We start from the raw sequence: 22799 nt of genomic DNA, 5'->3' as shown, positions 1-22799 counted from the left end.
CACACCTGCATGAAGACCAGCACTGGGTGAGGTTAACTGAAATGCTTTAATAATGGAACTATCCTCCTCAACACTCAGCTGCATTCTTGCCATTTTTCTCTGATTTGAAATCCCCGCAATAGTTCTCTTTCCAGAGGATGCTCATTGATGGGAACATAGCAAAATGTGAGGTAACAAAAAAGTTTTGCTACTAAAGCTCTGCCCACTTCCCATACTGTGGGAGCTCAACAAACACTGTAAAAGCTCTAGATAGAGGCTTGAGGGACAGATGTTGTTGGCACAGACTTTCAGTGACACCTTTGTGTCTAATGCCCTTCACACCTCTGAAAAATCCCTTGCAGTATACAGGTCGCTGCATATAAACCTTACAAAAAAAAGACAAAGCTGCAGATTTACAAAGGGTAAATATTAAGTAAAAAAGGCTTGGGGTGGTGTCAGTAGTTAAGTGTCTTGATGTAAAAAGTTTTGCTGCTTCAGTGTCCTACCAGTGAGCACAGGTGAAGACAGAGGAAGATGGCCGAGGGGAAAACCAATCTTCTTGCCCTTGACCAGGGAAAATCTGCAGTGTGGGATTGTCCTTTGAGGGTCCAGTGATCACTATCGCTGAGAAGGTGGGGTAACTGGAGCAAGAAGTAAGAGGCATGTTTATATGGGTGCAAAGTCAGGAGGAATATGTGGTACATAAAATGAGAAAAAGAAAGTTGTAAGGAAGAGCCCAAACAACACATCAGGCAGGTGTGATGAAAGCCTGCCACATGTTGTAGCATCAGGATACGAAGCAGCAGCAGAGCTGGCATCACACCCAGCTACCTTTGGCTTTTCAGCTCAAAAGGCAAGGTACAAGTTTCACAGCCACCGTGACAGGAAGTGGGGCACAGCAGCAGCACTCCGCACCATGCTTACGTGCTCGCCTCAGGTGGATGTTTTCAGTACACCCAACCCAAACACTGCTGGCACGACACTTAGTGTGATGGGGCTGAGACTTTTGCTGCCTGATGTGTCTTTCAGTTTCACCTTTTGGATATCTAATAAGTCCTCAGTTGAGAAAATAAGGGGGAGAAGTCTCCTAGTTGTACTGAGGTGTTTGACGACCATCAAATATTTTTGCTGCCTTCTGGTTCCTTCCTTCTTTCAAGAGCATCTGCTCCTCCTCATCCACTTTGTGGCGTCTCATTTAACACTGAGCAAAGCTTTCATGTCAAAAATGCATTTTAGAAAATACTACGGTGCTGTACAGCAATAGAAAAGATGCCAAAAGCAAGCCCCAGTGTTAGGCAAGCCTGATGCTCTGTTTCCTACAGCAATGAGGCCAAAATCCAAGGGCTGGCTTCAGGGGGAGGCGCCAGCGGTGCGGCTGCTCCCACCTCTGTCCCTGAGCCTTTCCGGAAAGCCTGAGGAGTGCCGTCAGCGCGGAGGAAGCTGTAGGGAGGAAATCTGTCGTTCCCATTTGGGGAACAAGATTTCTGCTGGGGATGGGGGTATTTAATTGACAACTGCTGCTTGGAAAGGACAAGGACACAAATTTGTGTCCATCCTGAGGGTGGCAGAACTGAATTAGGCCTCTGCTGCTGAGAAGCCCAGAGTCACTCTGACCAGGTCCAAAAAAGGTATTGGATGTAGTTACGACTGTCTTCCGTGGGAGCTGAGTGAGCCCACCCCATCCTGGTTAAGTCTCAGCGCTTTGAATCACCATGCGTGTATTTATTTATTTTTTTAATGTAAGAGTTCCGTTATGGTTGTTCCGAGAGAAATTTTGACACAATAAAATAAATGGCTGTACTTCATTAGAGAGCAGGATTTTCTCAGTCAATGCATGCATAACTCATTTTCAAAAGCTCTCATGATCATTATTCATTGCAGCTTGTAAGAAAACATGGCTGTGAACCCAAAAGTGAAGGTTTTGTTTAAAATTTTTTATGACACTAAATGTATTCACAGCATTATGATACAGTTTGCTTAGCGCGTTTTGTGGTAATTTTATTCGTCTGTATTGGGAATAAGCATAAAATTAAGAACCACTTTTTCATGTTTGAAAATTAACTATTGCTAAGCACTTTTAACCAAGCTGTACTGTCTGCTGAAATGCGGGGGGGTGGGGGGCGGGGTATTTTTCCTAATTATACATTAAATCTGAAGCACAGAGAAGAATAAAATTCCTACCAGTTCCTCATGCCCAGGGTTTACACCAAAAGGTCAGGAGTCCCATGGATGGACTGGCTCTAAATTCGCCCTCCGCACAGTTGTGTATTCATGATGCAAGGTTTTTGGTGACTTCGTGTTGCATGACTTATCGCTCCTCCTGCTCCCCCACCTCTCCTGTCTGTGCAGTGTCTGCAGCGGAGCACTGTACCACCAGGCTCCATCTCCATGGTCTCAGCAGCATGGCTGCGTCTTGGTCCTCTCTTGTTCTGGCTCCTGTGCTGTCAGACTCTTCTCAGGGACACTTCATTGCAATACACTGATAGAAACTACTGGCTGCATTTCCTATTTGTTTATATTAGTATTATATATATGGCTCCAGTGAGTTATATCTAAACATGGTGTATTTGGGGACAAAGTGAACTTACTCAAATGGACTTTCGTCTGTGTTTGTCAACCAATATGACTACTTTAGAGCATGTCAGCCAAGCTCAGGAAGGGAAGAGAACAGAGTGTCATGTTTATCACTGCTGCTCAGTAATGGCTTAAAACTCAGATGGAGATATGCAGTGTTGAGCCTTTGATAAACGTTCAAAAGTCTTAGGAAGCTTGTGACTCTGGATGAAAGCTTCTTTGCTTACTCTGTAACTACCGATCTATTTGAAACTCCTGCAGATAAGTACTTTGTCATTTGAGTACACACAGTTTCTTTGGCTTTGCTAAGGTTTTCTTTTAATATATTTTGCTGAATTACTGTGGCTAGTTGCAAAATGTAACGTGTTTTTGTTTCCATAATTTTCCTCTGGGTGGAATGTTCTAAATAAGTGATACTTAGTTTAATACATACGTTGCATGTTCACCATAGACTGAGGCACATTATCTTCAAATAGGGAAAGTAATAAGCAGTTATTTTTAGGCTGTGGGACCTGTGCCTGGGGGTGGTCCAGGGTCATGTCACACAGTTCTGTATTATTTGAATTAAAAAATCTATTTTGTGATTGTTGGTGACAGAACAGATTCCCAATGCACAAAACCAGCCTGTATGTTCACCACACAAAAGACAGGTTAGGACTTCTCTTCCTCGTACCTTAATCCAAAACATATTTAGTTTCTGAGAACCTCTGTGGACTATGTCCTTCAGAATGACCCAAGGAAAACAGTAATTTCCAACAAGCTAGGAGATGGAGGGATTGAAAGTATTTGTGCACTGATGACTGAGTGACGATGGTGATGTTGCTGCAGGATGCAGTACGGGAATACTGGGCCATGAAAGCACAGTGTGGGTGAGGGATGCACCAGCCTGTGTCAGCACGTTGCTCACCTCACCGCTCACAGTGCTAGTCAGTTTGACTGAGACCCTGGACAGAAAATCCACTCGTTAGCGATAGTGGAAGGCTTCTGTCGGTCTTCATGGGACTTGGCTGGGGTTTTAACTATTCCAATGTTATACTCTGCAGGGGCTTCTCCAGCCTTTTCTTCTGCTCTCCTATTTTTCCTCTGAGATTCCTTCCTAACAAGGGATTAATTTAGTGAAACTTTTTGTCTGGCCTCTTGCATGATGTTTCATTAGCATTGTCTTCATTAAAGTAAATTTAAAAAACAAATTCTGTAAGAGGAATTTCAAGTTATGTTTACATTGAAAAAGAAACCTACAGAAATGTGAGGAACTTCTTGTTCCTGAGGATAAATCCTGTATGACACCCACAATCAAAGATGCTCCCTGATAGACGGATACATAGATGTGATGTTTTGTCAAATGTCAGGTGGGGATTTAGTGGTTTTCCCTTTTTTCCTGGGAATCTCTGGGGTAGGTGCTAGCACCTATAACACCATCAATCTCATATAATGAAATTTAGCCATGAGAGAATAACAGACTTAGCCCCAAACAAGTATAAATACATCTGAGTAGAAGGCAAGGTTGTGCTATGTTTGATTTATGTCACGCTAATGAGATACCATACCATTGGCTGGATAGTGGCTCTTACTGATTTTGTTTCATCAGAGAATTGCTTTGGAAAACTACTTGAGGAGCTGGAGACAGTCCTGAGGCTCAGACCTGAATCAAGAGTCTACTAACATGCACAAATGTGCAAATTCAGGTTTTAAGTAGAAAGCAAGAGATGGCCACCGTTATAGTTCTCAACATAGCTGGTTGTGAACATCTGGCCAAACAAATGGATGTAACCAAGTGTGCAGGCCAGTGCTGTCCATGTTGCTTCAGCATAGTCTATATTTTTGGAAATTGCAAGTATATAAATAATGTTTCCATCATTTCTGTACCATATTCCAGATAGGATTACAGGTACCACAAAGAAATTGATTTTGAAGTTTTGGTAGGAGCATGGCATAGATCTGCACCAAGCTCTCATGTGCTCAGGACTCATCTCCCTTTCTTCTAGCTGTCCTCAGGACCTGCTCGCAGACTGCTGTGTGGAAGAAACCAGTGTCATGAAGGATGTGCATCTGTTTTCAGCTGCATGGTGGCTCAAGTCTCTGAGGCCTGGTGTGGGGCTAATGGGTAGGACCCTTCTGCTTGCAGACGTGGGCACGGCCCTGAGCAGCAGCGAGCACTGGCCGGGCTGCCCCAGCCTGGTGCCAGCGGGTCATCAGGGGTGTTTGGGCGGGAGAGTCGTTGCCTTCCGCTGCACCGGGCCCTGTGAGCGAGCAGGCCTGCAGATGAGTGCGTGGGTAGCGGCTCGTTGTTATTCCCATACGCGCACCCTGGACCTTGGAACATTCAACCATTGAAGTGCTGCTCGTTGGCTGTCCCCACATGCAGCTATGTCTCTTATGTCTGTACTACTCAACTACGCAGGCATAGTAGTAGTACTACTGCTACATGAGCACCAGCGTGCAAATGTCCATATTCCTGTGGGAACAGGTGTGTTTGAGGTCAGATCGGGTCGTGCAGACCAGGCATGGTCCGGGGCGCAGCACAGGTTGGCGGCTGCTCTCAGCCAGCAGCAGGGACAGCCCTGTCCTGCTGTGAGCCGGGAGAGAGGGTAGCGGCACGAACAGATGCGCTTGTGACACTCGCACAAGCCCTGTCCCTAATCTAGACTCTTGTTTCAGGGCAGCATATATTTACCATTCAGGTTCTGATACCTAAAAAAATTGCAAATAATAAATAAAATAATGGCCACCAAATAAGTCACAAGCTCAGCACAAGTTACAAATTTCTGAACTGCAGCGAAAAGTACTTGGCATTGTGGATCCAAGATTTTGTCTTGGCTCAATTTTATTGGGAAGTAGCTTTTAATATGGGCAGCAGAGAGGGATTTGTACAAATGTCTTTCATTCAAAGAACTTCAGCCTTCGGGGGTATTGGGACTTGGAGTCAAATACCACGTGTAGGCCCATTTCTAAAGAAACTGAAAATTGACTTCCAAGTGCTGGCGCTAGTCTGGTGCTCACTGTAGCTGTGAACGCCGCCGTCATTCTGAGCCTTCTTGTTTGCTTTCCTCACCTCCACGGTTGCAATGACAATGTTAAAATATCTGTGAGGACCCTGTGCATCTCTATTTGGTTTGCCAAATGGAGCAGATCACAGTTCACAGGGACTTTGCCATAAAAACTTTCAAATGTTGAAAAAATCAAGTTATGTGAATGAACAGAAGATATTTGGGTTTTGGGTTGTTTCTGAGATTTTTACTCAGTTTTTATTGGGCACCTAATTGATCAATGAACTTGTGAGTAAACACTTGTGAGCCTGCAGGGACTCATCTGCTAGGTCTTTGTGTAATGTAGAACCAACTGCAGTGCTCACATGTGGGAGACCTCAGCTGGTCCGAGGGATAAAAATACAAGCTTAACACTGACCCTGAACAGATACCCATGTACCCTTGAAGAGACAGGAGAATCCTGAGAAGATCTGAGCAAACAAGATAAGGGGTGGCAAACATCCTGGCTTTTCCCAGAGCATGAACATCGTGTGATCAACAGTTGTATTGGCTGAATGGGGTGTGATGTGAGAGTGGATTGGGCAAAAGTAGAATGTTAGAATACATGCACAGATAAGCAACCAGCTAAGAGGATATAAAAGAGCACTGCTTGTAAAATAAAGGGATGATTGCTGTAACTGGAGTGTCATGTCCATCTCTACAACGACACTCACATAAATCTTCATGAAACCAATTTTAAAACCTCGTATCTTTTATTGTTTTCCTTGAACAAGTAGTAACAAAAGGAAGTGAACTTCTGTTGTCTTTTACCAGGAGGGTACACCTGTGGAGTAAGAAAGTGTTGCCGCTCTGCTGGCGGGAGAGCAAAAGTCACCTTGTGACCTGCTGCTGTTTGAGGGCTAAGCATGATAAAAATTGGACTTTGTTACAGAAATTAAGTTTAAAGTTGAATGTTGTAGAAAGAGTTTGTGATTATTATAGGAGAAATAGAGAGGGATTTGTTTGTTTGTTTTTGTTCTGCTTTTTTGCGTGTCGAGGGTTCCTCCTGCTGCTGTGAGGTTGGTTGCTCACAGCGGAGGCAGCTCGACCTTCCCAAGGGTATAGGGAGGATGGACTACTGCTGCGCCAGGGATGGGCACAGATTCATTTTTGGAGGAGGTTCTTGGGTTGGTCCCACTTCCACCCTCCACAGTTTCCTAATTCCCAGCCAAGACCGGCCCCAAACGCCCTCCTCTGGTGGGAGCCCACCCGGCTGCGCCTGCTCCGTGCCGAGGCCAGTCATCCCAGCGACCACAGTGCGCGGTCCCAGAGCAGGACCGCTCCGTGCAGCCTGTCGCTGTTTGGGGCTGGCGCCCCCGCCGTCCCCTTGCAGCCCTTCGTACCCCACCGGTGGGTGGGAGGGTGATACAGGGCATGGCTGCACTGGCTGCCTGGTCTGTGCCATCCCTCTGCCTCTCGGGGCCTGAGAGCGATCCTGGACGTCACCTGTGCCTGACGTCCCGCTGCTCCGCCAGGGCTGGATCAGCCCCTGCCGCGTACGCCAACCTGACTGCTGGGTTGGACTCCTCACTGCGTCACAGGCTCCGTTACGACAACCATGTAGAAATACTCCTATTAATCATTAAAAGTCTGACAGCCAGTGTTACAGAAATAAAAAAATCTAAAAAACCTTCTACATATAATCACTCTCGAAAACTACTTACTCTTAAGATCATGGTGAGAGTCTATTTGAATATTGGCTTTTGGGCTCTGATGAAACTAGTCAGGGACAAGACGTCAATTTCTTTATCATATTTACAGTAAATGTAGAAATGATGACAAAGGCAAAGCTGCAAACTGTATTCTGACCTTAATTTCTTCACAGATTTGGTCTCATGGCAAATGCCATACACTGTCTTCAGGGGCTGAAAAACAGACAAAATGTATTTGATATATCTAGTAACAAACTTTTTTAAATAATGGTTATTAAAACTAAAGGTTCTCATGTACACGATCCTCCTCAAGATAGTAGGATTTCTTGCACGATTAAGTCCTCTTTACTCTGAATGAGGATTTCATAATAGAAAAATCCTCTTAAATAAGAAATATCATGTGAACAGTTTCTGGGGTTTGTTGTTTTTTTTTTCTTTGAACCGCCAGGTGAATATACTGGATAACAATTCCCAATGATCTTTTGGGGAATATGCAATTTCTGAGGAAAAACAAACCATTGAAGTGTTCTTTTGCTCATTATAGTGACGTCGTCAGCTCTTTCAATGCCTATTGACTTTACTGCTTATTGCTAAAACAATGATTTATTTTATTGGAGCGTTAACAGATTAGTATCATGTGAAAGCAAGTGGGTGAAAAAATCAAAAATCAGTAGAAAAACTTTCATAGTGACAGCAAAATAATTTGAGTCAGAATCAGTAAAAGTATGAAATCGTTACCTTTTACTTAGCTGCTTTTATGCAATGCCCAAGGAACTGGGTTTAACTCTGTTTTGCAAAGCCCTGTGCTATCATAAATTAAACAAAGTTTTACCTGCTCAGATGAGGCCCCGAACTGCAAGATATTGTTAACATGTCTTAAGTAAATACAGTGTGCTAACAAATTATTTCCTTTTCTGATGCTCAATATGTGCTTTTTTTCCCTCTTAATTAGTTTCTTATTCAGAGTTAACAGAACATGTTTTGCATAGCTACCAGCTTTGTTATATATTGCTGTTTACTGAAATTCCTGCAACTGTGCTGGTATCTTTCCTAGTGTAGAACGCCTCTTTTGTACACAGCTTTTATCTTTTGAGAAAAGGAAATCTCCACTCCCGTTCTTTTAATGAGTAAGAGAGCAAAATAATTCCTCCAAGTCACTCAAAAGGGCAAGGACAAAATTTTTCCATTATGATAGTTCAGTGTTTTCTGAGAACAGAGTTCAAATGTGTAATTGGTGGCTTTCAGTAACTGTGAGAAAATAAAACTGCAGCTAAAAAAAAAAAAAGGAAAGAAGTAGATGGAGGAAATCAGTTTAGAAACCCAGGTGCCAACATCTGGGGTGCTCTCTGAACAGGCACATTCGCAAACTGACCAGATAGGAACAAATGCTTCAGGGACACAGCCTGATCAACTGGAAAAGCCCACTTATTGATGATTTTTTGCATTGGCTCTTGGATGTTCGGGCTGTTTTTTAGACAAAGTATCCTCCTACAGAAGCTTCTGAATGGGTTCTGTGAAGGTACTTTACAATATATTTATAATATGGTACTGCACAGGAGTATCAACTCATTCCTCTGTTCCCACTTCTGATGCTCCAAATGGTTTCAGTTTAGGCAGGCAGCAGGAGGACAATATTTGTCTAAATTTCCAGAAGTTTCATTGAATAGAAAACCCATTTCCTACACTCAGGTTTTAACAGGTTCTAAAAGAATGTAGGCCTATATTGAGAGTAGGTAAATAAGATTAATCACTGCAGTCCTGTAATAGGGTTCTCGAGCAACGTCTGCCATTAGGTTTCGCAGGTGCTTGCCCTGAAACTCTCTGGGCATAAAAGGGTGAAACAGAGCCCCATAATAAACTGGGTTTATAACTTTTACAATTAATGTGAAGCAGTATCTGATATTTTGTTCTTAGATTAAAAAAAAATATTTGAAAATCCTTTACAGTAAGGGTTGTCAAGCAGAGGAACACGTTGCCCTGAGAGGCTGTGGAGTCTCCATCCATGGAGACATCCAGAATCTGGCTGGACACGATCCTAGACAACCTTCTGTGGCTGCCCCTGATTTGAGCGAGGGGCTGGACCGGAGCTCTCCAGAGGCCCCTGCCAGCCTCAACCCTTCTGCGCTTACATGATCTGAGAGTTATAGTTTCTAGATTTGTGATGTAATCTGTAACAGTCTCTATGCATTCATCTAACCCACACTTCCTAAGCTTGCCTGTGAGGATGATGTGGGAGACACTGTCAAAAGCCTTGCTGAAGTCAGGGTGGACAACATCCACTGCCCTCCCCTCATCTATCTATCCAGACACCCCATCGTAGAAGGCTATCAGATTAGTCAGACATGAATTCCCCTTGGTGAATCCATGTTAGCTACTTCTGATAATCTTCTTTTCCTCCAGATGCTTTGAGATGACGCCCAGAACGAGCTGTTCCATCATCAGACATATTTGAAATTTTACTCTGCTTTGAAATTGATGATTTCCCCTCAAGCTTTTTATTGACCCTCAAGGCCACATACTCTGCACCTGCCCGTGGTGCACCTGGTTCTTCCTCGCTAGGGTTCACCAGCTTTTCTGCCTTTCTTTTGTTGCAACCACCCAAAAACAGTGCAGCCTGTTTCAGAAGACGTTTCTCTGGGAGGCAGCTGGGGTTTCCCACCACCAGGACCCGAGGACAGCTCTCTTGTGCTGCCTCCTCCAAGGTTGCACAGGCACGTGCAACCACAGCTTCCCCGCAGGAAGACTCAGGCCAGACCCCCTAATTTCAGAGTGGTTTAACACAATCCATAGAAGTATCTGGCAAAGGAGAAATACCAGTTTCGACCTAATTACTGGCCCAGAGGCCAGATGCTGTGAAGGGATGAAGTATTTACGTGTGCTGGAAGCAGTCTGTGTGGGTGCATTGGGTCAGCACCGTTTGCTCACAGAAATGGTAAGTGCCTGAATGCCTGGTTGGATTTTGTTGGTTTTTTTTTTTGTTTGGTTTTTTTTTTTTTTCAAAATAGAAGTTAACTATGGGGCAGTCAGGTCAGTTACTGTGATGAGCACTCATGTATGACACAGCAGCCAGTTTGGTTGTACCTAAAGTGGGGTCCTTCACTTCAGATTCCCACAAAACATCCGTACAGCAGAAAATGCTGTTTGCTCTAATTAAATGTGACTAAACCAAATCCTTCTTGGGGACAAGAAGGCCAGGCTGGACAGGGCTTTGAGCAACCTGGTCTAGTGGGAGGTGTCCCTGCCCATGGCAGGGGGGTTGGAACTAGATGAGCTTTAAGGTCCCTTCCAACCTAAACCATTCTGTGATTCTATGATAAAGCACATCTTTAACAATCACTTTGAGGAGTGAAGGCCACTGCTGTCATTACACGGCAGCGTCTCGGGCATATCTCGTGCTCAAAAGCTAAGAAAACCAATTCAAGTGCACCACTTGAAATACCGCACTGACTTTAGTGCTCATTTCCCTGCTTGTGTCTTGTGGGGATGGTAAATTCAGGGCCAATTTACTAACTGCCACATAGAATTTCAGGTACCAGATTTGATCTCAGCACAGCTCTTGTCATCCTGATTTTGTCTCACAGCTGGAATTACCGTTGGCATATTACACAAGTGCTGTTAGTTACATGTCCCCATCACCTCGCTGACCATATGTTCCCTGCTCCAACCAGCAGCAGTTTAAACAGAGCCTGAGGCTGTTTATTGTCTACCAGCTTACCTCGTCATAGGAAGTGTTAGCCAGGAACATCTTTGCCAAGGAGGCAAGTGGTCCTTCAGTCCTGGCCAAGAAGATGAAGGCTGCAGCAGGTCAGGTGTGTGACATACGATGCACAGGGACTCCTTGGTTTGCATGTGCTCCAAGTTTATCCACAAACTTTCAGTATATGGAAGTCCAGGAAAAGGAATTTGGCACTAACAGAAAACAAGACCTTAATAAAAGGAGCTAAAGATCTTGTAATGTAATGCCGGAGGGCAGCTGTCTCTTTAAATGGAAGCTACAGACCTGAGATACTCCTGGTCTCCCTGTGCTCATAAGGCAAAGCTTTGTCTTTCTAAATTTGGCTGATATTGATTTCAGGAAAAAATCTCACAACAAATTTGCCAAAAAATTATCTATATCTGTATTATATGGACAAAAAAAAAAAAAAGGCCTGCAGTGCAAAGGTGGTCACAAATGTGGAGCAAAGTGGCAAATGCAAACCTGTGATGCTGGAAGAAGTGCAACTGCTGTAAGTTGTAATAAGAGAGCACATCGCAGGGAATCACTTTCAGTGATAACGTTGGCCTGCTGAGGAAGAAAAGCAAGGAAAACAGGCAACCAAGACACTAGGAATATTTTTAAAGGATTCTAAACAAAGAGGGAGCACAAGATAAAGAAAAGAGAATGTATTTAAACTGTAACCAAAATTAGCTTATACAAACAACTTGAACAATATGACAGCATAAACCAACAACAAAATAACTGGAAATAATAGTTATCCATTCTTTAACGGGGTGTCAATATACAGTCGATAGATTTGTACCTTAGAGAAGTCCAGATACTACCTTCTCTGTTGTGTGGTAAATTCAGAGTTCTAGTTTCGTTCTAACACCCACAAGAATTTTAAATAATGTATCATTTCAGACAACATAATATTCAAACTTGATTTTAAAGTTGCGGTCTGGATCTTCTGCTGTCGTTTGCAGGCAGTGGAACTGTGCTGAATCATGCCATACAAGGACCGGCTGGAGGCATTTTAATCTTGCTGTGTGTTGATCTTGTTTTTATTTATGACACTTGGAATTGTTAATATTCCTGTTGAATAAGTATTATTTTGTGAGTATTTTTATCACTGGATTTGATCTGCTTAAGCACTGTCTCTTTCCTTTTCAGTTGAGTATATACTAACCATTTAAAAGTATCTTTGTTATTTTGGTTATGGTAAGTAGGCGTTTGGGTTTTTTTAGTTGAAAATATTCTGAATTTTTCTGATGTAAAACTCTTACTGCCAGTGTCCAGAAACCCTTTTGATTCCATTCCTGTGTACTAAAATATTTTAACCTGTGTTAACAAAGTGTAAAAGCCAAAGCAAATATAAACTCAAGGGAATGTTTGGGCTGGTGGTGTTACTCATTTTCACTCTCACTCCAGCTCCTGTTTGTTTATTCATGTGTTGTGCATGGTGTGTGTCCAAAGTGTGAACTCCCCAAGACTGGAACTGGATTGCTTTTGTATTTTTGACCCCTGTTAATACTCTGATTAACAATTATGGTCCCCAAGAATTGTCTCACAACACAGCTGAATGATTTCCATGTTCTTGGGGTATCCAGCTTAATTTGTGGAATAATTACTGGCAGCCCTTTAGAATGGGAGTATTGGAATGTCTGTCACAGTGCTGTGTCTCAATAGGGTGCAGAGATGACTGAGCCGCTCATCTTGGGAAATGAACACAAGTAACCCTAACTGCTGATGATTATTGAAGAGTTCAGATGCATCCAGTCATTTTATCAGCAATATATGACTAGCTATTAATTTTCCTGCTGTCTGTTGTCATGCTGTACTGATTTTATTTCTTTTCATGTATTTACAAACTCTATCTTTAAAATATCATTGTGCATCTTTGAGTTTTTAGTAATAAAGCTGCAGTTATAATCATTATGCCTTCATCAGGGATAACGTTTGTACTGTCTCTGACAGAAGCTGAAATTCCACTGCAAAACACAGAAAACTTGTTGGATTTGGAGGTTCAGTTCTGGGGCTGAAGCCAGGCTGAGGTGCGGGCAGGGTTCGTGGTGCGGGCTTGCTGTGCGGCTCACGGCTGCTGTGGCCGTCCAGCATTAATCCTTCCAGGGCTGCCCTTTTTCAAGAAAAGGAGTCCATCGGGAGCCGGCCCCTCGCTGTGCACCGGCGGCGCAGGGCGTGAGGGGATCACTCCACCCTCACTGTTCACGAAAGGAAAGCTTCATCTTTGCAGTGCCAAAGGTCAGGGCGGGTTCCAAGCAAACGCTTCGTTCCCCCCCACCCAGAGTAGGGACGTTTCAGCACTGCTGTCCGCTGCCACAGAAGGAGGAAACCTGCAGCTCCACCGCTGGGTTTTATTACAGATAGAGACAAAGCAGCAGCAGACGACTACTGGCAGACAGGGGCAGAAGTTACTCCGAGAGCTTTTTCTCGCTCATCCCTGTTCCCACATTCACTGCACAGCACTAAACTTTCCTCTGACCAAAACTTTGTTTCCTGGACTATTACTGGAAAGCAGAAGCACGGAGAGTTTGTGCACACTTCTGTTGGACACAGCAAATTTCTCCTTTTAATCCTGAATATTATTTACTGATTAGAAACTCCGGTATTATACAGTATTATTTTTGCTTGAGAGAGAATAAATGGATGCATTCAGAGCACCTGAAAATGAGTCGGTGTTGCCCAGTTCCGCTGGTCCTGCCAGATGGGATCCCTTCCGCCGTCCCTTGGACTCCATCCAGCCCTGGCACTTCAGGCTTCTGGCAGCAGTCATGTTGGTGGTGACCTCCCTGTCGCTCGCTGAGAACCTGGCTGTAATCCTGGTAACTTTTAAGTTCAAGCAGTTGAGACAACCTGTCAATTATGTTATAGTCAATTTGTCTGTGGCTGATTTCCTGGTCTCACTGACTGGTGGCACCATCAGCTTTTTAACGAATCTAAAAGGTTATTTTTATATGGGATACTGGGCTTGTGTACTGGAAGGATTTGCTGTCACATTTTTTGGTAAGCTTGATTTTGTTTGTGGTTGTATGTTCTTTTCCTTCAACTTCCTTCAGTGTATTCTAGTGGCTGTCCTGCAGCTTCCCAAGCCCCTGACTTTGCATGCCTTTGAAGTCACTGGTTCTGTCCCCAGTTACCATATTCTGTGGTGGATCTCATGTGTGAGTGACTAACATATATACCACTTGCTCTGTCATGTATCAGTAGTGGCTTGTCACATGTATACTGAGCACTGAATATGTTTAATATAATGAGAAAAAGCTTGCTAGCAGAATAACAGTGTTGTGGGGATTTGGGTAAAACAACGTCAGGAAAAAATTCATTATGTATAACTATTTTCAAGGTTTCTATTTAGGTGTGTGCATATATGGATAAATAAGAGAGAAAAAGAGTGAGTGGCTGCTCTTGAACTGTGGAAAACATCAGGGCACGGGAACATCTTGTGTTAGCTATCCTCCCGTGGTTCTGAGGAACCGCGACACCCCTGTGACAGGCACTCTGCACACCTACATCTTTTTGTGATTCGTTTCTTGGCTTTGTTTTACTAACTACACAAAAGTATTAGAAGTACTCTAAAAGGGAAAATCCTCACCACATAGTTCCCTGTGTAAACACAACTGTGCAGAATAAATGGGGAATTAGTTTGAAATGGGACATCAACTTACTTGCAATTGACATTCACTCCTGCCTCCCTGTTCCTGTTCCTGTTCCTGTTCCTGTTCCTGTTCCTGTTCCTGTTCCTGTTCCTGAAGCTGTATAGCAAAGACAGACTTCTAACTCTGTCACTGCTCTAAATCAAACATGTTGCTGATCTCAGCCTGAAAAGGAGTCCCACAGTTGCTCTCAGCCTGGTTAAGCCAGACAGAGGGAATGTCGGTGAGGGACAGTGCTACTAAATCAGTTTGTGGCATGTAAGCCATGTCCCGTGGAGAAAGATCAGGCTATTTGAAGATGTTGGTGGCCGACCAGGTGATATGCGCCCCATAAACTGATAACTTGATGTTGTGGGAAGCTGTCTGTAGGTTAGAGTTTTATGACAGTCTGAAATACGACATTTCTTGCAAAGATAGTGTTTTGAAGATATATCTTAATTTCTTAATTTGGAAGCTACAGATAATTTGCAGCTTTTCAGAGTAGAACTGAGTTAAAAAAAGAAGTCATCATCAGTTAAATGGCTCAGTTAGCTGCTTGGTTTTGTACTCATTATATTTTAGGCTGACAAACTAGACAAGTATGAAAATCTTGTGCTCTTAATAAATATTAGAGTAATGCACATAAATTGCACATGCTTTCATAACTTGGGTTGATGGAAGAGGTGCCTGATGCGACGGGTGGTCAAACAGTGGAAGAGGTTGTCCAGAGTGGTTGTGGAGTCTCCATCTGTGGAGATATTCAAAACCCCACTGGACTTGGTCCTGGGCAACCAACTGTATGGACTGTGCTTGGGGGGCACGGGGTGTTGAAGTAGATGACCTTCAGATGCCTTTTAACCTAAACGATTCTGTGATGTGGGATGGTGTTTGCTTTTCAGTGAATCTACACAATTTTTGATGCCGACTGTGTTTTCTTACTATAGGCATCGTTGCTCTCTGGTCTCTTGCTCTGTTGGCTTTTGAGCGGTACATTGTTATCTGCCGTCCTCTGGGAAATATGCGCTTGAGGGGGAAGCATGCAGCCCTAGGTATTGCCTTTGTGTGGACTTTTTCCTTCGTTTGGACCATTCCACCAACAATGGGTTGGAGCAGTTATACCACCAGTAAGATTGGAACTACTTGTGAGCCTAACTGGTAAGGTCCATACTCTTGCAGAGTACAGTAAAGAACTGAAACTTGCAGCTCAGGACGTCTCAGGGCAGGAATTTAAAGGAAAGGTTTCATAGGTTTAAAGATTATGTACATCTCTGCAAAAATGAACATAAAGAAAGTTGTGACAAAACTGAGAAAAATTTACCATGAACAGATTTAGAAAAAAAACAGAATTCTAAAGAGAGGAGCTTCCATCTACAATGAAAATAACTGTCCTATACCTTGTGCTTTTTGTCAGGATTCAAAGAGGACAAAGAGACATATTTTTCAGAAGACTGGACAAAGCCCTGAGCAACCTGGTCTGACCCCATAGCTGACTCCCCTTTGAGCAGGAAGTTGGACTACATGTCCCTTCCCGCCTGAACTGTCCCACAGCTCTGTCATACTGTGCCTGTGGTCACAGGGTCCTGTCCTGCCCATGGCCGGGAGGTGGCCCAGGGCTCCATCTGGTGATGGGACTAGAGTTGTAAAGGGGCACTTGGAATAGAAACAGTTGACAAAAATACTAGTGACAGCTTTGAAGAGCAAAATTAATACTTCAAGAAAATAATAAGAACACATATTAGTAGTACATATGCAATGTATTTTGTGTTTTATACAGGTACTCGGGAGCTTATACTGACCATACGTACATTATTGCATTCTTCACCACCTGTTTTATAGTGCCTTTATCAGTGATTTTGGTATCCTATGGAAAACTGATGCGGAAGCTAAAAAAGGTAAGAATAAGCACTTATAAGTAAAATTTTAAAATGTGTATGTATGCAAACATTTGGGATTTTTGTGTTTGATTTTCTATAAAGATCAGACATAAACAGATCAAATTTCCAGGCAGCAAATGCACTTGGTTATCATCCCTTGTTATGTAATTATCCTTACAGACAGAAATCCATCCTATGGCTAGAAATGATTTTTCAAAGCGTACAGTTCACATCACTTGTCAGTGCATCTCATTAGCCAAACATCATACAATTGACAGAATGTCTGCCTCATAAATAAAGAAATTGAATGACCCAGTATTGATTTATTTACAATTGGACTTCAATTCAGTGATATTTCTTACGATTCAAACCAGGTAAATCAGAATTTACCTTAAAATGGCTGCATTTGTAAATTTTAAGAGTGCTGGCTAATGCCCTGTAACACTTACATGCTGAATAAGATGTAGCATTTGTAAATAATGTAATGCTGTTTAGTAAATAAAATATTAGATTGTCCAGGAACATTTAAAAGACTTGAGAAATGCTTTTTAATTTTTTTTAATGATTATTTTGACCTGATTCCAAAGAGAATCTGCAAAAAGTGAAAAAGAACACAACAGAATCGGAAAATTCCTATTTGGGACAGTATTTGGGGACAATATTGTTATTTCTGTTTACTGCAAAGCTGCCTTTTCTTATGGCTTCAGTAATAAATTCAGTAAATTTCTTCAATTTACTGATGTTTTTAAAGTATTTGGGGTAGTCAAATTCTTGTATTTATTCTGAATGTTGTTTTCACACTTCTCAGCAAGTTGCGTGTTTCGCACCCCCCTTGCAGCTCAGTGACCCGGCAGACCGCACAGCCAGGAAACGCTGGGGCGGCCTCAGGGCGCCTCATCACAGATGGTTTAGCCATGGCTCCTGCCTGTCCTTGCCTTTGGCTTTTGTTGGCCTTCACAGAGAAATGTGACTAACTGTGTTGGCCTCTGTTACCTATAACAGCTTAAAACACAGTCTGGTGTAGAAAAGCCAACTGCCTGCAATATATTCCGTAAATTTATAATGAGTTGTCATAGGCTGTATCTCACAACTAAGCTAATTTTTGAAAGTCTGACTACGGTGAACAGGCACCAGAACTGGGGTCCTGACGTTCCCAGCCAGCTCGCTTCTGTGTCCCATGGTTGCCACAGTGTGGACTTGGTCCTGAGCGGCATTGTTTTGTCCCAGTAAAGTCTGCTGGTCCCTCAGCCCCTATGGCCCCAGCACTACAATGCCAACAGTAGCTTTCACTACAACTGCAAAACTAATGAAAGAAATGAATCTGTAGGAAAAGATCTAGTTAACAGTTTGCAATGGAAATAAATTATTATGGCAGTAATCCTTTGTTTGTAAGATAAAGCACCAGTATATCATTCCTTACCAGTTTCGTGTTCTCAGATTTACCGAGAAAGGAATCTACTGCCACCCACGAAAAGCCATAGCTGAGCAAAAGGCCAGGCTGATATGAGACAAAGATGAAACAGTCAAAAGCATAATCCAGGAGATTGTGTTCCTTCCCCAAGGTGACTGCACTGCTGGAAAGGGAGGCTGGGCTGCTTGCTGTGTAGGTACAGTGTATATGAAAAAATGCTACAGGAATGTCATATATTGGCAGGGAATATCTTAACTTTGCTCAGCACCTTCACTGATGCCTGAGAACTGGTAGGTATTATGATAATTCATTATTATAGTTGTATTTACTGCTTGTTAAAAACCAACATGAATTACAACTTTCTACAGAGATAAGCATACCCTCCTCAGGAGGTGCCTCTATACCTCTGTAAATACTAAATACGTTAAATTATCTGAGTGCAGTGCAAGGATTATTAGGGAAAATGTCTCCAGTTCTAACGTTACTGTGGAAAGCTAAAAGGCTATATTACATCAATAATTACATCAAGCATGTATTATTGCAAAACCTGGCAACAGATTTTTCTAGACCCATACAGGGTTATCATTAGTTACTTCCCTTGTAAGCTAACATCTCGTAACAGTGCCTTGTTTCACTGTCATCAGAAGCAAAACAAGGATGTTTGCCAGAAAGACATTGTTTGACATCACATAATCTCTGTATCAACATCTCTGTCTAGGCTGCTTGCATGATCAATGAGGGGAAGAGAAGGAGCACTCCTGCTAAATGCCTCAATCCCGGTTTAATTCTGGTGTCATTAGATCATAGACACTCTTCTGGTGAAGGCCATCAAGCACAACAGAGCTTGACAGACTCTCCTGGTCGCTGCTGCTTCATCAGGTCTAAAACTTGACCCATGGCAAGGAGGTTGGGCAGCCACAGCAGAGTGCTGTCTTTAACACCCGTATTGGACACCTAGTTGTCTGCAAAGGCTACATGGAAAAGAAAGTGCTGGAATTCAGGCTCACTGCCTGCTTATGACTCACCAGGATGGCCTTCTTTTTCAGTAATTAAGTCACAGTCATGCCTTCAGTTAAACAGTTGCAATTACTGTGGGTAGCCATAATGGCAGGGGTGGATTGGGATTTGGCTGAAAACTGCTGAAAAGGTTAGCCAAAGGTGATTTTTTGCACCCTGTGGATGTGGTGGCTCAAGGCTGGCCAGTACACCACAAAGAGCAGGAGAGGGCTGGGGCGACCCGCTCGGCGTGGAGCCCTGCGAGCAGGTTGGGGACGGGGACAGCACAGCATCCATTCCCGCTCCACCTTGCCTGGAGTTATTCCCTTCTGCTGATGCTGACCACAGCAGCTGTGTGGATGTCTTTCCAAATTTCTGGCAGAGGAAAATCTGTGGTCCACGGCAAGAGCTTTTAATTAAAGCCAGCCCCTGGCTGTGGCCCGAATGAGAACCTGGAAGAAATTTGAAACTGCTGAGATTTGTAAAAAGATCTCATAAGGACAATGCTGTGCCTTGGCTGACTGGTGCAAAAGACAGTTTTGTAGGTAAGATTAAAGTTGGTTGGCTGTAAGGCTGGTCCAAAGGTGTATTTGCTTCTCATATTTGCCTTCTTATGGAATTGTGCTTTTCATTATATTTTGCTGTACATGAACTGGTTTGTCAGGACGGCAGCAAATGCATTTCACAAAAAGACCAGAAAAGGAGAAGGGATGGGTACTGCTGCTACCAGCACAGACACAGTGCTCTCTCGTTGGCTCTCCTGCATGCCGAACAGTCGGGTTTCATTAGGCTTTGTGCAGAGCCAGAGCTGCCGTAAGCTGAGGCAGCTCCACTGAAGTTAGTGATGTATGGCAAGTTGTATCACCCAAAAATGTAGCCCCTATTTTCTGTTTCATATTTTTAGAGGTCACCTATTGTTACCAGACACTGCCAGTTGCTCATTCTGTCCAGGTCACTATATTCTGTTATTTGGCATTCTAAATAGAGGCCAAATCTTGTCTCTCATTTGACAGAAATAATTTGGATTACTTTTCTCACAGGTGGAATTTAAAGGCATTTCTGCACTGCCTTGGGGTGGGCTGCTGAAGCACTCATGAAGTCACCTGAGCTAGGTTAACTTTTGTAAAGCAGTACAGCAAACCTGTGCCACCGCTCCGCTGCTCGTGACTGCGCTGAAACTGGCTGGGAACATCCCCACAGGCTGCAGTCCTGCCAGGCTCCAATGCGATTTCTACACAGAGATTGCCCTGGCAGTTACTTTTTGCTCTCACTCCAACAATAAAAAATGTAAAGATACTTAAGCAAAGGAAAAATTAGTAATGACAGTATACAGTAATTCATGTCCCTCAGCAGTGACATTGACACCCTGCGGGCCAGTAACAGCATCCTTATGTGCTGTCGTACTCAAGAGGAGTAGGTGTTCCCTTCCAGTGTGGCAGATTATCAGCCTGCTCACTCAGTTCACTGGTTGGAGGCCTTGTTGTTGGTTTTCTAGAATCTTCTGTCTTTTCTTTAAAGGTGTCAGATACACAAGGCAGGCTGGGAACTACCAGGAAACCTGAAAGACAAGTGACTAGAATGGTGGTTGTTATGATCATTGCCTTCCTAATCTGCTGGACACCATACGCCGCCTTTTCTGTCCTAGTCACTGCATACCCCTCCATTCAGCTGGATCCTCGCCTGGCAGCAGTTCCAGCTTTCTTTTCCAAAACAGCTACTGTTTATAATCCAATTATTTATGTCTTTATGAACAAACAGGTAATGTATGCTCTCAAAGTGTCTTTAACACTGGTACTTTGTTATTTTGTCTTGCCTTCTAATGAATTATTTCTACCGACTTACATGATAGTTAACTAGCACTGTGATATCCAACATTTAGAACTAAAAAAAAAAAATCACTATATATCTGCCTACTGGGAGATAGTGTAAGCCTCTGTGCGTTATCAAAATATGAACATTAATACCTATTAGGTTTAGATAGTATAAAGGAAAATCAGCCCTTAGTGAACTTCAGTTAGTTTTCTGTATGAAAATTCTATTTTCAAGGCTGTCCCAGTAAATTTTTATAATTATTCAGGAGTGCAACACCAGTGAGTTGATTTTGAGGTGAGGTGGAAGTTTTCAATAGCTTGAATTTGTGTCAGGGGAAATGCTGCATTTGTGGTTGTATGTACAGGGAGGGTAGAAGCACTGTGCCTTTGGGACAGGGAGCTTTCTTCTCTGGCCTGGGGCAGAGGGTTGGATGCAGAGGAGAAGAATTGACAAGGGAGTGAAACAGAGTGATGTGCCCTCACTGTGGTAACAGGCACAACAATAGACTTGAACAGGTTTATGCAATGAATGTGGCTAGTGAGAGTGATGGCATCAAGCAGAGTATAAGCATAAAAGTGACAAGAAGAAAAATAGTAAAGTAACTGTTGAATAAAAGGTGATAAATACATGTATTTATTCAGTCCCTCAGAGACAGCTATTGCTTGTCTCACACCCTGTGGACAGTGCCCTGATCTCCCAATGCATGGCAGATGTATGCTGATTTTACCCTGCTCTTGGATATGAACAACATGGAAACAAACCATCTTTGAACAGCTGGGTATTAGCATATGAAAACAACTCATGCTCCTGGAGAAATGACCAATTCTGTCCATTAGATGTGGTTAGTAACAAGCAGAAGAGGAAAATTAGTTTTTAGAATAGATTTTCCAGTAGTCTGGGTCTTTTTAGAATGTGATTATTTCTCAGTTTTGGAGTTCTTCATGGTGGCACAGGCAAATATATTTTATGGGGCTATTTCTTTATATTACCAACTGACTCATGAGAGAATTTCCAAGAGTTTTAGCTAAGACACAGACTGCTTTATAGAGATATTTTAAAATTTCTTATGTTTTGATTGATCTCATTTTTTTCAACTTTCTAGTTCAGGAAGTGTCTGATTCAGATGTTCAGCTGCAGTGCCATAGAAACTGCAGAGTCCAACATGAACCCAACTTCAGAGAGAGCAATGCTAACCCAGGACAAAAGAGGCAGTGAGATGTCCACCATGGCAGTACGTAGCACCATCTCTAAGAGGAAAAACGGAGCTGAACCCAGAAATTGCCTATCTTTTGCTGAGTTGGCAGCTTCAGAAAACAAAATCTGTCCCATGTAGGGTGTGAGATATGACCATTAAAGCAGTGCTACAGCATATTTCCTTGTTACCATCACTTAACACAAAAAATGTTGTCAGTGGGGACATTATGCTCCTGTCGACACCGGCTTTTGAGATTCTAGGCTCCTGAGTGCATGTAAGAGTTTTTTGGCTCTGCAGTTGCAAACACCCAACCATAAGCTGAGTCCCTTCCTCCACCGTGTTCCTCTTCCCAACCCACAGCCTGCGTGTTCCTGAAAATAACATCAAAGAGCCCTGTGTTGCTATGCTGGCATGTAACCCGGCAGGGACAGGAGAGTTTTATGCTGATGGTGGCTCCTTGGTCAGCTGGACAAAAGCATGATGTGGCACATGGCTTCAATATGCCAATGGACAGACAAATAAATCATATCTAGCACACAGCTGACTCAATTTCAACCAGTGGAGGTTCAGGGAGTAACAGGTCTGAGTGCTTTTTGGGGTTGTTTGGGTATTTTTACTAAAAAAGCAGAGAAAGCCAGAGACTTCTGCACTTACGTGCTTGATGAAAACTTTATCTGGGCCACTAAAATCTCCAGCAGCTTGGACAAGCCATTCAGACTCCCAAGCACTATTTTATTAAAACAAGCCCTATCAAGAGCTGTTCATATCCTCTCTCTGCATTCCCTCTTTGTCAAGAAAATCTGTGCTCATGGCAACTTTTGAAGTAAATTAATTTGGACTAGATGATCATTGTAGGTCCTTTCCAACTGAACTATTCTATTAACTCAGCTTTAGAAGAGGAGTTAGTAGGGTAGAGGAAAGTACAACTAT

The 22799-nt window shown here is 43.0% G+C and overlaps 1 protein-coding gene across 1 annotated transcript; it reads left to right on the top strand.

The window, feature by feature from the left end:
- Positions 1 to 13591: 13591 nt before the first annotated feature.
- LOC104293223 (opsin-VA-like) lies at positions 13592 to 22007 on the top strand. The gene is made up of 5 exons (XM_009892714.1): positions 13592 to 13952; positions 15526 to 15736; positions 16356 to 16473; positions 20381 to 20620; positions 21777 to 22007. Exons 1-5 carry the CDS (start codon positions 13592 to 13594, stop codon positions 22005 to 22007), a joined length of 1161 nt encoding a protein of 386 aa, XP_009891016.1.
- The last annotated feature ends 792 nt before the right edge of the window (positions 22008 to 22799 follow it).

This window comes from Charadrius vociferus, unplaced genomic scaffold (assembly GCF_000708025.1).
Source record: "Charadrius vociferus isolate BGI_N301 unplaced genomic scaffold, ASM70802v2 scaffold38, whole genome shotgun sequence".
In the NCBI taxonomy this organism is placed as follows: domain Eukaryota; kingdom Metazoa; phylum Chordata; class Aves; order Charadriiformes; family Charadriidae; genus Charadrius; species Charadrius vociferus.
The sequence above is the reverse complement of the archived record's forward strand: the minus strand, read 5'-3'. Positions and strand labels throughout refer to the sequence as shown.

Excerpts from the sequence above, each read along its gene's own strand:
- LOC104293223 (XM_009892714.1), top strand. The coding sequence starts at position 13,592 with ATGGATGCATTCAGAGCACCTGAAAATGAGTCGGTGTTGCCCAGTTCC. Across the intron at positions 15,737-16,355 it reads ACTACTTGTGAGCCTAACTG|GTACTCGGGAGCTTATACTG; the intron begins GTAAGGTCCATA and ends TGTTTTATACAG. Across the intron at positions 16,474-20,380 it reads TGATGCGGAAGCTAAAAAAG|GTGTCAGATACACAAGGCAG; the intron begins GTAAGAATAAGC and ends TTTTCTTTAAAG.